Source organism: Halichoerus grypus, chromosome 6, assembly GCF_964656455.1.
Source record: "Halichoerus grypus chromosome 6, mHalGry1.hap1.1, whole genome shotgun sequence".
Classification (NCBI taxonomy): Eukaryota; Metazoa; Chordata; class Mammalia; order Carnivora; family Phocidae; genus Halichoerus; species Halichoerus grypus.
Window position 1 is genome coordinate 36797847 of NC_135717.1, and position 13212 is coordinate 36811058.

The 13212-nt window shown below is 52.3% G+C and overlaps 1 protein-coding gene across 1 annotated transcript; it reads left to right on the forward strand.

Annotated features, from left to right (window-relative positions):
* The first annotated feature begins 1742 nt into the window (after positions 1-1742).
* Positions 1743-12919, forward strand: SEPTIN12 (septin 12). The gene is made up of 11 exons (XM_036091444.2): positions 1743-1859; positions 2631-2747; positions 3504-3689; positions 6413-6538; positions 6621-6702; positions 8295-8432; positions 8581-8698; positions 8787-8882; positions 11530-11626; positions 12514-12565; positions 12653-12919. The coding sequence occupies exons 3-11, from the start codon at positions 3527-3529 to the stop codon at positions 12858-12860; spliced, it is 1080 nt and encodes a 359-aa protein (XP_035947337.2). The 5' UTR covers positions 1743-1859; positions 2631-2747; positions 3504-3526; the 3' UTR covers positions 12861-12919.
* The last annotated feature ends 293 nt before the right edge of the window (positions 12920-13212 follow it).

Sequence of the window (13212 nt, forward strand, 5' to 3'; positions counted from 1 at the left end):
CCCCGGAGCAGGGAGCCCGATGCGGGGCTCGATCCCAGGACCCCGGGATCGTGACCTGAGCCGAAGGCAGACGCTTAACAACTGAGCCACCCAGGCGCCCCTACTTATTTATTTTTAAGTAGGTTCTACACCCAACATGGGGCTTGAACTCACAACCCCGAGACCAAGAGTTGCACATTCTACTGACTAAGCCAGCCAGGCGCCCCTTTACCTCAATTTTAAAAAAGAGAGAAGCACTGGGGCACCTGGGTGACTCAGTCGGTTGAGCGTTCGACTCTTGATTTCAACTCAGGTCATGATCTCAGGGTTGTGAGATCGAGCCCCACGTCAGGCTCCACGCCCTGCTTCGGGCTCTGTGCTTAGCACAGTCTACTTGGGATTCTCTCTCTCTGCCCCTGACCCCTCAAATAAATAACATCTTTTTTAAAAATGTTTTAAAAAGAGGGATAGGGGTCTCCAGCTGTGTCCCCTGTCCCCCCACCATTTGGCCTGGCTGGGTGTGCAGGAGGCCCTCTGTCTGCTCTTCTCCCCTCTGACCCTTAGCCTTCCTATCTAGACCCCTGGGTGCATTGTTTCTTGTTTTTCATGCCCATTACGAAAGTAAGACCTTCCCGTGGTGGGGGTGGGGAGGTGAGACCTTCTCATTAAGGAAAATCTGTGACATTCCAAGCTGTTAAAATACAAAAACCATTAGAGCCCCCCAGACCTGAGCAGAGCAATGATGGGGAGGCTGTGGCAGGACGTATTTCAGGTGGATCAGACTCCCCAGACTCGGATCCTGCTCCCAGCCCTTAATACCCACCAGTGTGTGACCTTGGGGCACAATCCCTGACCCTCTCTGCCTCAGTATCCTCTTCTGTAAAATGGGTGTATACATAGTATCCCCCTTCCCAGGTTAAGCTGAATGGAATAATCCCCATTAACACTTGCTTAGCCCTATGAGGTGCTCTAGAAACTCACACTAGTTGGCCGTGTATTACTCACCCAAATCGTGGGTGAGATTCCCTCCAGTTTTCTGTTCTTTGTATACCTTTGTGACCTACCAGGCTCACACTGCTCAGATCATTTTAAGCCGGGCTTTTCCCAATCAACATGGCCAAGAGCGCCCAGCAAATAACTGCTGCTTTCTGCAAACCTGATCATCCTGCTTGCAATGCAAGTGGCCACCCACTGAGGCTTGCATCCCACCCCCAATTGTTCAGAATACTACTGCCACTCACATGTGATGGTTTGGTGGGGGGGTATGTTTTCTCTGCAGAGCGGCTTATTTCCTTAGGGGACATTTCAAAAGGCCGAATCTCTTCCTGCTCAAGGCCAGTCCACAAGTCCCCAGTACTGTTTGGTCATCACACCTAATGTTCTCATTCTCTTTGACGAGGAGGCCAGTCTCCCGGATCTCTCAAGAGCTGTGGACTCTTGGCTTGAGAGATTTCTCTGTTGGAGATGAAACCATGTTCCAGGACAGGCTCTGCCCCGGTCCTCCTGCCACAGGCCCTGCCCAGCCCCACTCCCAGCCTGAGCCTCTGCCATCAGATGGGTAGAAGGTGGGGGAGCAGAGGGCAAGCGTATAGAGGGACAGAAGGCTAGCTGGGGCTCAGGACAATGGAGGTGAGTGGATTGGGGCAGACTTGTGGGCAGAGCAGGGTCAGCAAGCCACCTCCCGCTTTTGTAAATAGTTTTATGGGCACACAGCCGCACCCTTTACCAGTCTGTGGCTGCTTTCTCGCTATGACAGCAGGGCTGAAGGGTAAGTGCAATAGAGATGTTTTGACTCGCAAAGCTCAACATCTTTACTATCTGGGCTTTCAGAGAAAATGCCAACACCTGGAACCGGGGACTGCTTACGTGCCAGGAAACAGGTGAGAAAGAACTGAGTGAGATGGACTAGGTATAAGAAACATCTTATCAGGGAGGGGTGAGGACTATGGCAAACTGGAGAGTTCATGGCCCAGCTAAAGAGGGCAGCTCATCAGCTGTGGGCTGGGCCCAGAATCTCCAGGGCTTACATTCTCTAACACACACTGGAAGTCTAGATGTTCCTGTGAACAAGAGAAGCGTTGGAGGGGCGCCTGGGTGGCTCAGTCATTAAGCGTCTGCCTTCGGCTCAGGTCATGATCCCAGGGTCCTGGGATCGAGTCCCGCATCAGGCTCCCTGCTCCGTGGAAAGCCTGCTTCTCCCTCTCCCATTCCCCCTGCTTGTGTTCCCTCTCTCGCTGTGTCTCTCTCTGTCAAATAAATAAATAAAATCTTAAAAAAAAGAGAGAAGCGTTAGAGGGTGAGCACATGGACTCAGATCCCACCACCCTGCCGCTTCCTCACTAGGTGACCTTGAGCAACTGACTCAGACTCTCTCTGTAAACTGGAGGTAGTAACAGCACTGGCTTCACAGCACTGGGATGATTTTTTTTTTTTTAAGATTTTATTTATTTATTTAATTGACAAAGAGTGAGAGACAGTGAGAGAGGGACCACAAGCAGGGGGAGCGGGAGAGGGAGAAGCAGGCCTCCCACCAAGCAGGGAGCACTGGGATGATTATTAAACAAGCTACCATCGAGGGCCCCCAGAGCAATGTTATGCACAGACAACGTGTGGGGGTGAATATTTCCTAAATCAATCTTCTGATTTTTCAGTGCCGGCGATTTAAAACACAGTGGCACCAGCAATGGACAGCCTGAAGAGAACACACGGATGTTCTGCTTTCCAGCTATGGATCACGGGTTGGCTTCTCCTAGCAGAGTGATTAAGGGGTATGAATTTGGAAGTCAGGGGGGCCGGCTGAAGCCCGCTTAGCCCAGTTAGGTAACCCTGGGCAAGGGAACTGCCCAGAGGCCCTGGGTTCTTGTCTGTAACACTAGGCCAGGGTCATTGTAAGGATTTAGGGGAGTGTTCAGAAAGGACCCTGGAGGAGCTTACCTGCCCTGCCCTCAGCTCCTTCCTGTAGAGGAGCCCCCAGGCCACCCACTGAGGGGAAAGGGGTAGAGCTCAGATTCTTCAGTTAACTGTCACCCTGTCCCCTCCCCCTCATCACACACACCAGGGTCTGCCAGGACAGGACAGCCCCCTGAAGCTCCCTCAGAGACCCAAGGCCATCAGGTGCCACACAAAAGCTGCTTTTCCCTTTCTCTCTGTCCCCATGGGTCTAGACCCTGGGCTTTGCCAGGCTGGCCACATTCTGCTGGGGTGGGCGGGGGGCGTATCTGAGCAAGGATCCTGCCTGGGCCATGGGTGGGGGCAGGAAGGAGCTGGGGGGAGAGGGGAGGAACAGATTTGTGGGCTTGTGCATCTCAGGGAGAAGGTTCAGCCTCCCCTGAAAGACAGCTCCTCCAAGTACCTCACACCAAGGCCCTTGAGCCATGAAGACGTGGAGGATGGGTAGATTACGGGATATAATGTGCGGGAGTGCCTGGCAGCAGAGCTCAGGAGCCAGAGTCCAGAAATGAGAATTCAGGGGTCCCCCTCTGGAGCCCCAGTGACCCCCTTCTCTCCACCCACCCGGATGACAGGCATTGCTGTGCCCTTGGCCCCCATGGACCCCATGAGGCGGTCCCCCTCCCCCTGCTCATCAAGACCCTCCAGCCCCAGGACACAACCCTGCGAGATGCTTGGCTACGTGGGCATAGAAGCCGTGCTGGACCAGCTGAAGATCAAGGCCATGAAGATGGGGTTTGAGTTCAACATCATGGTGGTGGGTGAGTGAGGGGCTGGGACTCATAGGACAGACCAATGGATGCAACCCTGTGGGCTCCTGAAGAGTATTATTCTAAGACAGTGCTGTCCAGTAGAAATATAGCGTGAGCCACATAACGTAATTTAAAAAATTTCCAGCAGCCACCTTTAAAAAAGTGAAGGGGCGCCTGGGTGGCTCAGTCGTTAAGCATCTGCCTTCGGCTCAGGTCATGATCTCAGGGTCCTGGGATCGAGCCCTGCATCGAGCTCCCTGCTCCTCGGGAAGCCTGCTTCTCCCTCTCCCACTGCCCCCTGCTTGTGTTCCTTCTCTCGCTTTGTCTCTCTCTGTCAAATAAATAAATAAAATCTTTTTAAAAAAATCTTAAAAAAAATAAAAGTAAAAAACTGAAGAGAAACAGGAGAAATTAATTTTAAACATTTATTTTATTTAACCCAGACTATTCCAAAATACTCTCGTGACATGACATGTAATCCATGTAAAAAATGATCCGTGAGAACTTTTGCATTCTTTCTGGCACACCCAAGTCTGCACAATCTGGTTTGCATTTGCCACTGGTGGCTCAGCTCAGACTGTCCGTATCGCCCTCGGCAGGAGTCAAGTGTGACTCCCAGATAGGACAGCACATCCCTAAGGACCACGTCAGTTATGTACACAAAGGTGTGTCCTGCATTGTGAAACAAGGCGTTCCCTCCTGCAAGGTGGGGTTCACAGTTTGAGAAGCCCCCACAGCAGGGAGAATGGACAGTCTGGGTGTATCTCGCCAAATAGTGTCAAGTGAAAGGAGCCAGACAGGAGAGCCCAGGCTGTGTGTTTCCCTAAGACAAGGGTGGGCAGAGCTGCTCCCTGCTGCCAGAAGTCGGGGAAGTAAGTGGCTGTCCCTGGGGTTTTGGGGCCAATAGCTACTGAGATGGGCGCGACTGGGCTTGTGGGGAACTATGTGTTCCATCTCTGGACTTAGTGCTGTATCCATGGGCTGTTTAATTTGTGAAATGCTTGAATGGATAAACACAAAGTGGTCTATTCCTGTGATGGAACATTATTCAGCCACGAAAAAGAAGGAAGCACCCACAGCTGGTATGACGTGGATGAACCCTGAAAAGGGGATACTTAGGGGAAGCAGCCAGACACAAAAGGATGAATATTGCATGATCCCATTTATAGGAAATGTCCAGAGTAGGTAAACCCACAGAGACAGAAAGTTGATTCGTGCTTGCCAGGGGTGACAGTGGAGGGAGAATGGGGAGGGACTGCCGATGACTGTGGGGTTTCTTTAGGGGGCGATGCAAATGTTTTTGAGTGTTAAAAAACAAAATTCAGGGGCACCTCGGTGGCTCAGCTTGTTGAGTGTCCAACTCTTGATCTCAGCTCAGGTCTTGATCCCAAGGTCATGAGTTCAAGCCTTGCATTAGATTCCATGCTGGGTGTGGAGCCTACTTAAAATAAAAAATGAAAAAAAATTCAACCTAGTCAATTTGAAGATCTAATTGGCTTTATTACATGATTCATGAGTCGGGCAGCATCCCATCCGACAAGTAGAGTGGAGCTCCAAGGAGCTGTGCAGCATGGAAGGTTTTGGGGTGGTGGCTGTTGTTGTTGTTGTTGGAAGGTTTTTATAAGAAGTGGGGAGGGGAGGGGTGCAAGGAAGTTATTAGCAAAAGGAAAGGATTGTTCCAGGCAAGGCTGTTTTCCCTTAGGAGAGAAGCAGGGGGTCCTAGGAGGTTTACCTCCTCTCTCTTTGGGGGATGGAGAGGCCCATGTGACATTACCTCATTGGTACTGACCAGAAAATTCCTGACCTACCAGTCAAGACTCCATTTTGGGGGAGGTGGGAACTGCAATTAGGTTAGATATTAAGCCTTCGTTTGGGGACTTGGCCTAAGTGATGTCATTTTGGGCCTGCAGTTTTCTTTTTTTTGTTGTTTTTTAAGGATTTTATTTATTTATTTATTTATTTATTTATTTATTTATTTATTTATTTAAGAGAGAGCACAAGCACAAGCAGAGGGAGAGGGAGAAGGGAGAGGGAGAAGCAGACTCCCCACTGAGCAGGGAGCCCCATGTGGGACTCGATCCCAGGACCCTGGGATCATGACCTGAGCCGAAGGCAGACACTTAACCAACTGAGCCCCCCAGGCGTCCCAGGGTGCGGTTTTCTTTCTTTTTTTTTTTTTTAAAGATTTTATTTATTTATTTGATAGAGAAAGACACAGCGAGAGAGGGAACACAAGCAGGGGGAGTGGGGGAGGGAGAAGCAGGCTTCCCGCAGAGCAGGGAGCCCGATGCGGGGCTCGATCCCAGGACCCTGGGATCATGACCTGAGCCGAAGGCAGACGCTTAACGACTGAGCCACCCAGGCGCCCCTGCGGTTTTCTTTTTAACAGGAGCTAGACAGAGGTGATGGGTGCACAACGCTGGGACTGTACTAAATGCCACTGAATTGTTCACTTTATTTTTTTTTTTATTTTATTTATTTGTCAGGGGGAGAGAGAGAGAACAAGCAGGGGGAATTGTTCACTTTAAAAGGCTAATGGTTCATTTTTTATCGTATGAGTTTTGCCTCAATAAAAAGGGGGGGTAAGCACTGAGGGGAACCCTGACGATAGTACCCACTTCTCTGTATTTATGTTATGCTTGCAAAACAGTTCACTTTCTAAAACAATTTAAGAGCCTGAGAAGCACTGCCTAAAACCTCCACCACCTTTGCTGTCCTCTGGTTACCCGCAGGGCAGAGCGGGCTGGGCAAGTCCACAATGGTGCACACCCTCTTCAAGTCCAAGATGTGGAAGTCCACCGTACCGGGCCTGGGGACGCTCACACCCCAGACGCTGAAGCTGCAGTCGGTCACGCACGGTGAGTGGCCCCCCACCCTCACCCCTACCCCCACCCCACCCCACCCAGGCCAATCTCCCCCCACTCTGCTCTTCCCCAACAGTCATCGAGGAGAAGGGCGTGAAGCTCAAGCTGACGGTGACCGATACGCCCGGCTTCGGAGACCAGATCAACAACGACAAGTGGTGGGTCCTCGGGAGTGGGGGCCAAGCCCTGGTGGTCCCTCCCCCTGCCCCTCTGGCCTGGGGGAAACAGCCTAGCCCTGAAGCAACCTAACCCGGCTGTGGCATTGTTGAATCTCAGTTTGTTCATCTGTATAATGGGTGTGTGCAACCATCCCTCTAAGATTGAAGGGAGTTAAGTATGGAAAGGTCAGAGCTTGCCGGCTGGCACACTTACGTAGTTGATCAATAAAGGTTATGGCTTTGCAGGGTTAGAAGCCCATACTCCAGAGTCAGGACCGCTGGGCTAGACCACTCTCCAGCCATGTAACGTGGGAACTGCTCATGGAAGCTCTCTGAGCCTTGGTTTCCTTTTTTGTCACTTGGGAATGATGACACCCACCTTGCAGAGTGATTCTAGGCTCTCAATGAGAGCCCAACCCTGTGACAGTGGTTGGTAACACACACACACACACAAAATCAGGACTGGCTGCATAATTTGTGGGACCCAATGAGATGAAAATGTGGGTCCCCTTGTTCAAAAAAGTATGAAGGGTTGTAAAACCACCACCCCAGAACATTCAACGAAGTGCAGGCCCTCCAAAGCACGGAGGCTGCGGGACTGCTCCGTCTGCGCTCCCGGGGAGCCAGCCCTGCACACGGTGCTTCATAGAGCACGTCCTGTGTGCAAGGTCTGTTCTAGTCGCAGGGATACGGCAGTGAACAAAACAGATGAACATCGTCTACACGAAATTTACATTGTCGTGGGGCGGGGGGCGGGGGGGGCAATGAGCACAATAAATCAGTTATACATAGGTGAGCCTCAACTCTGTCATCCAAGCAGGACGTTTCTGAGCATGAAAGGGGTAGGGAGCTGCTGTCGGGGGGGGGGGGGGGTTGCGATTTTAAGCAGAGTGGTCAAGCAAGGCCTCCCAGATAAGGAGAACACTTGGGCAGACTGCCAGGAGATGAGAGAGGGAGCTGTGTGCTCATGCGGGGGAGAGTGTGCAATGCAGAGTGGCTCGGGCACAGGCCCCGAGGTGGGTTTGCTGGTGGAAGGCTGGTGTGGCTGGCGGTGTGTGAAGGGCAGGAAAAGGAGGAGGAGAGGACAGACAGGAAGCAACAGTGGGATGGTGTAGGGCCTGGTAGTGCAACGTAAGGACTTTGGCTTTCTGTCAGCCACCTCAGGCTGAGCCGAAAAGGGATGTGCTCTGACTCCTGTTTATAAAAGGATCTTTTGGGGTGCTGTGTTGACAATAGCCCAGCAGGGGCAGAAGGGATGAAGGGAGAGGACTCAGGAAATCCTTGTGGCAATGGGGCGAGCATCCACGGTGGTTTGAACCAGGCTGTGACAATTCATCTCTTTCAATACCACACCCCTTCTCGTCCCCATTTTAGGAACAGGGAAGCTGAGGCCCCAGCTTGAGAATGGCAGGGGGCCTCTCAGATGATTCAGGGGAGTAGGAGGAGGGTGCTGGGTAACCAAGGACCTTGGGCTGTGCAGGACTGAAAGTCCTGTGTCCTGGGCCAACCAGGGCAATTGGTCTTCCTAGCAGGGGGATGGGGTGGGGCTCCCAGGGGTGGGGCTCTGAGGTCGGGTCCATCTGCTGCCCCAGCTGGGACCCCATCCTAGGCTACATCAATGAACAGTATGAGCGGTACCTGCAGGAGGAGATCCTCATCACCCGCCAGCGCCACATCCCCGACACCCGGGTGCACTGCTGTGTATACTTCGTGCCGCCCACCGGGCACTGGTGAGGGGGCTGGGCCTGCTGGGGGAGGGCCCCCTGCCCGGGGCAGAGAGCAGGAGGAGGAGGAGGACGAGACCCCTGGCGTGGGCTGTGGGCTGGCACCCCCTCACTCACATACTCACCACCGCCATCACCACCATCATTGCCGCAGCCTGCGGCCCCTGGACATTGAGTTCCTACAGCGGCTATGCCGGACCGTGAACGTGGTGCCTGTGATTGCCCGGGCCGACAGCCTGACCATTGAGGAGCGAGAGACCTTCAGGCGCAGGGTGATCTGGGTGCCCAGGGTGATGGGGTCAGTGGGGGCAAGGAGGAGGCAGAGTGCACAGGATGAGATGTGGTCACCTGCATCCCCAGATCCAGCACAATCTGAGGACTCACTGCATCGACGTGTACCCGCAGAAATGCTTTGATGAGGACATCAACGACAGGATCCTCAACAGCAAGATCCGGGTAGGAGGCCATGACGGGGTGGGCAGGCTGGTGTGACCCAGGCTGGGTGGTTTTCTCTCCACTCATCCTTCCCATCTGAAGATTCATCTCTCTCTACAGCGCGGGGCAGGGGGGAAGTTCACATACTCCTAGCAGGTATGAATCTCCATACATCCACAAGCTCAAAAAGTGAGCAAGAAATGGGTCATATCAACAACTCACAGAATGGGAGAAAATGCTTGCAAATGATATCTCTGATAGGGACTTGTATCCTAAACCTATAAAGAACTCTTACAAATCAACAATAAAAGATAAATAACCAATTTAGAAATGGGCAAAGGTTTTGTTTGTTTGTTTGTTTATATTGGCTCCTCACTCAGTGTGGAGCCCAATGCGGGGCTTGAACTCACGACCCTGAGATCAAGACCTGAGCTGAGCTCAAGAGTCGGACACTCAACCGAATGAGCCACCCAGGCACCCCCGGGCAAAGGTTTTGAAGGGACATTTCCCCAGAGAATTTGAACAGATGGCCAATACACTCACAAAAAGATGTCAGTTCGATATCACCCGTCATAAGGGAAACGCCCATCGAAACCACAGGATGCCACTTCACACCCCCTAGGATGGCTGCGATCAAAATGACAGGCAATCCCGGGTGCTGGTGAGGATGTGGCAAAGTTGAACTTGCACACACTGCTGGCGGGAAGGTCAAACGGAAAACAATCTGGCAGTCCCTCCGAAGGTTAAACACGAAGTTAGCGGAGTACCCAGCAGCAATTCCACTCCCAAGAGAAAATGAACACCTACGTTCACATAAAAGCGTGTACACGGATGTTCCTGGCGGAAATATTTGCCGTAGTCAAAGAGGGGAAATAATGCACATGTCTTATTAACTTATGAAGGGATAAACACACATGGTGTGTCCACACAATGGAATATTCTTCAGCCTTAAGAAGGAAAGAAAACCTGCCGCCACACGGATGGGCCTGGAGAACATGACACTAAGTGAAAGGAGCTAGACAGCAAAAGGTTAAATATTACATGATTCTGTTCTGAAATGTCCCCACCAGGCAAATCCCATGGAGACAGAAAGTAGGTTAGTGGTTGTTGCCAGGGGCTTGGGGTCGGGGGGATGCCGAGTGACTGCTAACAGGAGTGGGGTTTCATTTTGGGCCAGTGAAATGCTCTGGAATTAGATGGTGGGGATGGGGGCACAGTCTTGTGAACCGTACCTTTAAAGCTGCTGAACGGTACCTTTAAGAGGGTGAATTTTATGGCACGTGAATTCTATCTCAGTTAAGCTGTTTCAAAAAAGGAGAGAGGGGAAAAATAGTTAGCGTCGTCTTTTTCCCCAAATCAAGTGAATTCCAACTCCAAGCCCTCACCTTGCTGTCCTCCAATGTCTGTCTGTCTGGATCCTGCGAAGGACCCTGGTGAGGCCCGGGATTCATCATCCACCAACCCCAGGCCTTGACTTCCTCCCCGGGGGACCAGGCTAGCCTGCACGGCGGCGGCCCTACCCAGCCTCAAGGCCAGTTGTCTTTGTGCAGTGAACAAACCGCACAGCTGGACATGGAGGCCCTGCTTCCCAGCTGGTACCCAATGTCTCCACACGTTCCCTCTTTCCTCTCCCCGCTGGGGCAACAGACAGGATTTCTTGTGAAACGCTCAGAGAGCCTCGACCTCCACTGCCTTCTGCTTTCTGTCCCGAGGCCTGCGAACAGAACCGGAAGTACAAGGAGAACAAATCCGACATCTCAGAAATCATCCAGAGGTGGGACGTTCACTGAGGGCTGGCGCGTAACAAGCGTGCAACAGACAACTTGCTATCCTTAGCATCCATGTCGTTTCCTCATCACAAATTAACTCTTGGAGAAATGAAAAACAAACCCCCCAGGACAGCACTTTGCCGTTTAGGGATTCGAGTCTCTACTTCTGGCCACGAGCAAGCGAACAACCAGAATTTTCAACAGGGCTTGGCAAACTTTTTTTTTTTTTTTGCAAAGGGCCAGATGATGGTAAAGGTGTTCGACTCTGCGGGCCACGTGGTCCCTGCACGGTCACCGTGGTCTGCTGTTGCAGCACAGAAGCAGCCTCGACCAGAGTCTGAGATGAAGGCCCAGGCTGTGTGCCAACAGACGGTCCATGTGGGAAAACGGGTGCGGGCCCGATCTGGTGCACCCACCGTAGGTTGCCAAGCCCTGGGTTACGAAGCTGTGTCTTTTAACCCTCATGATAACCGATGAAGGTGGGCACAGTTCCTGTTTCCCAGGTAAGAGAAGGGCCATCGGCAAGAGTATGTTATTAATGTGACCCTGGGTAACCTTCCCGAACATTCACAAAGCCCTGTGTATGTGCCATTCTGACTCCCACTTTACTGTTGAATAAACTGAGCCATTGATGAGATTGTGTATCCTGTGACTTTTTTTTTAAGATTTTATTTTTAAGTAATCTGTACACCCAACGTGGGGCTCGAACTTACAACCCCAAGATCAAGAGTCGCACGCTCCACTGAGCCAGCCAGTTGCCCCATGTCTTTAGATCTCTGTGCTCTTTCTACCACTTTCTCTCTCTACAGAGGACAGTGTGCCTCTCCCACCGCACCTCAGCGACTTCTCTCCCCACCTCCCAGGCAGGGCCAACCCTTCTGTCTCGTCTCCTCCTGCAGGACCGGATCCCCTTTGCTGTAGTCGGGGCTGACCGAGAGCACCTGGTGAATGGGAGGTGTGTCCTGGGCCGGAAGACCAAGTGGGGCATCATTGAAGGTCAGTGCAGGGACTTTGCGGAGGAGCAGGTGAAGCGGGGGTGAAAAGCCAGGCACATCCGACTGCGTTTGGCACCCTCAGCACCCATCACGGGGCCAGGAGTCAGGAAACAGACAGACCTGGGATCAAGTCCCTCCCTGCAGCTGGGAGGCCTCGGGCAAGTTCTCTGTGCCTCAGTTTCCTCACAGTAAAATGGGCATGAGGACAACATCAACGTCATAGCCAGTTGCTTTTCGTGCAGTAGATGAACTGCACATCTGCACATGGAGGGTGGTTGGATAGGGCAGACCACTGCTTTGCACAATGCCCAGGACCCAGAAGACACCCTGGGCATTCACCAGAATGTACTGTGGGCCTCCTGTGCGCCAGGCAGACCATATGTGGTTCCTGAGGGGCTACGATGAAAGCAGGACTGGCAAGGTTCTTGCCCCCATAGAGCTGATGAGACAATGACAGCTGGGAGAAAGTGGGGTGGGAGAGAGTGCTACCCAAGAAGCAGAGGGAGGCCTCCTTGCGGGGGAGACTGGGAGTGAAGGCGGACCAGCCAGGGCCTGAGCCTCCAATTTATCAATATAATTACTAAAAGAATATAATATACATGGTATATATGGTATATAATGTAATGTAATAATGTAGTCATTATTAAGTGTACAATAATAAATGATTAGTGGATTCATTGATTCAACTATATGTAGGAGCTGCCTGTACCAGATGCCGGGGACAAAGCAATGAATGAGTGAGTGAATGAAGGAATGAATGAATGGGAAGTGGGATAAGACAGTGCGAAATGTGGGGAAAAGGTTGTGGTGGATATTGGGGGCATGCAGCATACAGCGGACACTTACAGCGGGGCAGGGCCAGCACTCCGTGTCCTGTCTTACTTACAGTGGAGAACATGGCGCACTGTGAGTTTCCCCTCCTGAGAGACCTGCTCATCCGGTGAGGATGCAGGGAGCCCGGGGGGCTGTAGGGACCCCAGGGGGATGCTGTGGTGGGGCCCAGGCTGAACCTCTGCCCATCTCCCAGCTCCCACCTCCAAGACCTGAAGGACATCACCCACAACGTCCACTACGAGAACTACCGTGTCTGCAGACTCAATGAGAGCCACCTGCTGCCTCGTGGACCTGGCTGGGTGAACCTGACCCAGGCCCCCGCAGGCCCCCCAACCACCCCGCGGCCCTCAAAGGTGCGCCACCAGGTCCAGGACGACTCCAAAGATAATGAGGAGTACTGAGCACCAGGGCACCTGGGGCCTCGGGGCTCCCAGGGTCCTTGGCAGCCCCCAACACACAGCTATGTACTAGAGCATGTATTAAAGGTGGACATTGCTTTTTATGAAAAGCTGTGCTTTGAAAACAAAAGGCATTCTGTAAATGATTTCTTTGAGCTATCCTCAAATAAAAGTATGGTTCTTTTTTTTAAAATAACAGTGTGAGACCCCAGGCCCTCAGGGGTCCTGAAGACCTGGGAGCATGTGCCTTGGACAACCAGCCCCTTCTGCCCCAGAACCAGAGCCAGGCTCCAAATCAGGCTCTGCCGCTGCTGCCAACCCTCCTTCCTGGCACAGGGCCAGGCCCTGTGTCATA

Bases quoted from the DNA above. Each gene is read 5' to 3' on its own strand.
- SEPTIN12 (XM_036091444.2), top strand. From the start codon at position 3,527: ATGGACCCCATGAGGCGGTCCCCCTCCCCCTGCTCATCAAGACCCTCC. The intron at 8,433-8,580 runs GTGAGGGGGCTG...TCATTGCCGCAG, and splicing joins GTGCCGCCCACCGGGCACTG to CCTGCGGCCCCTGGACATTG. The intron at 8,883-11,529 runs GTAGGAGGCCAT...CTCCTCCTGCAG, and splicing joins TCCTCAACAGCAAGATCCGG to GACCGGATCCCCTTTGCTGT.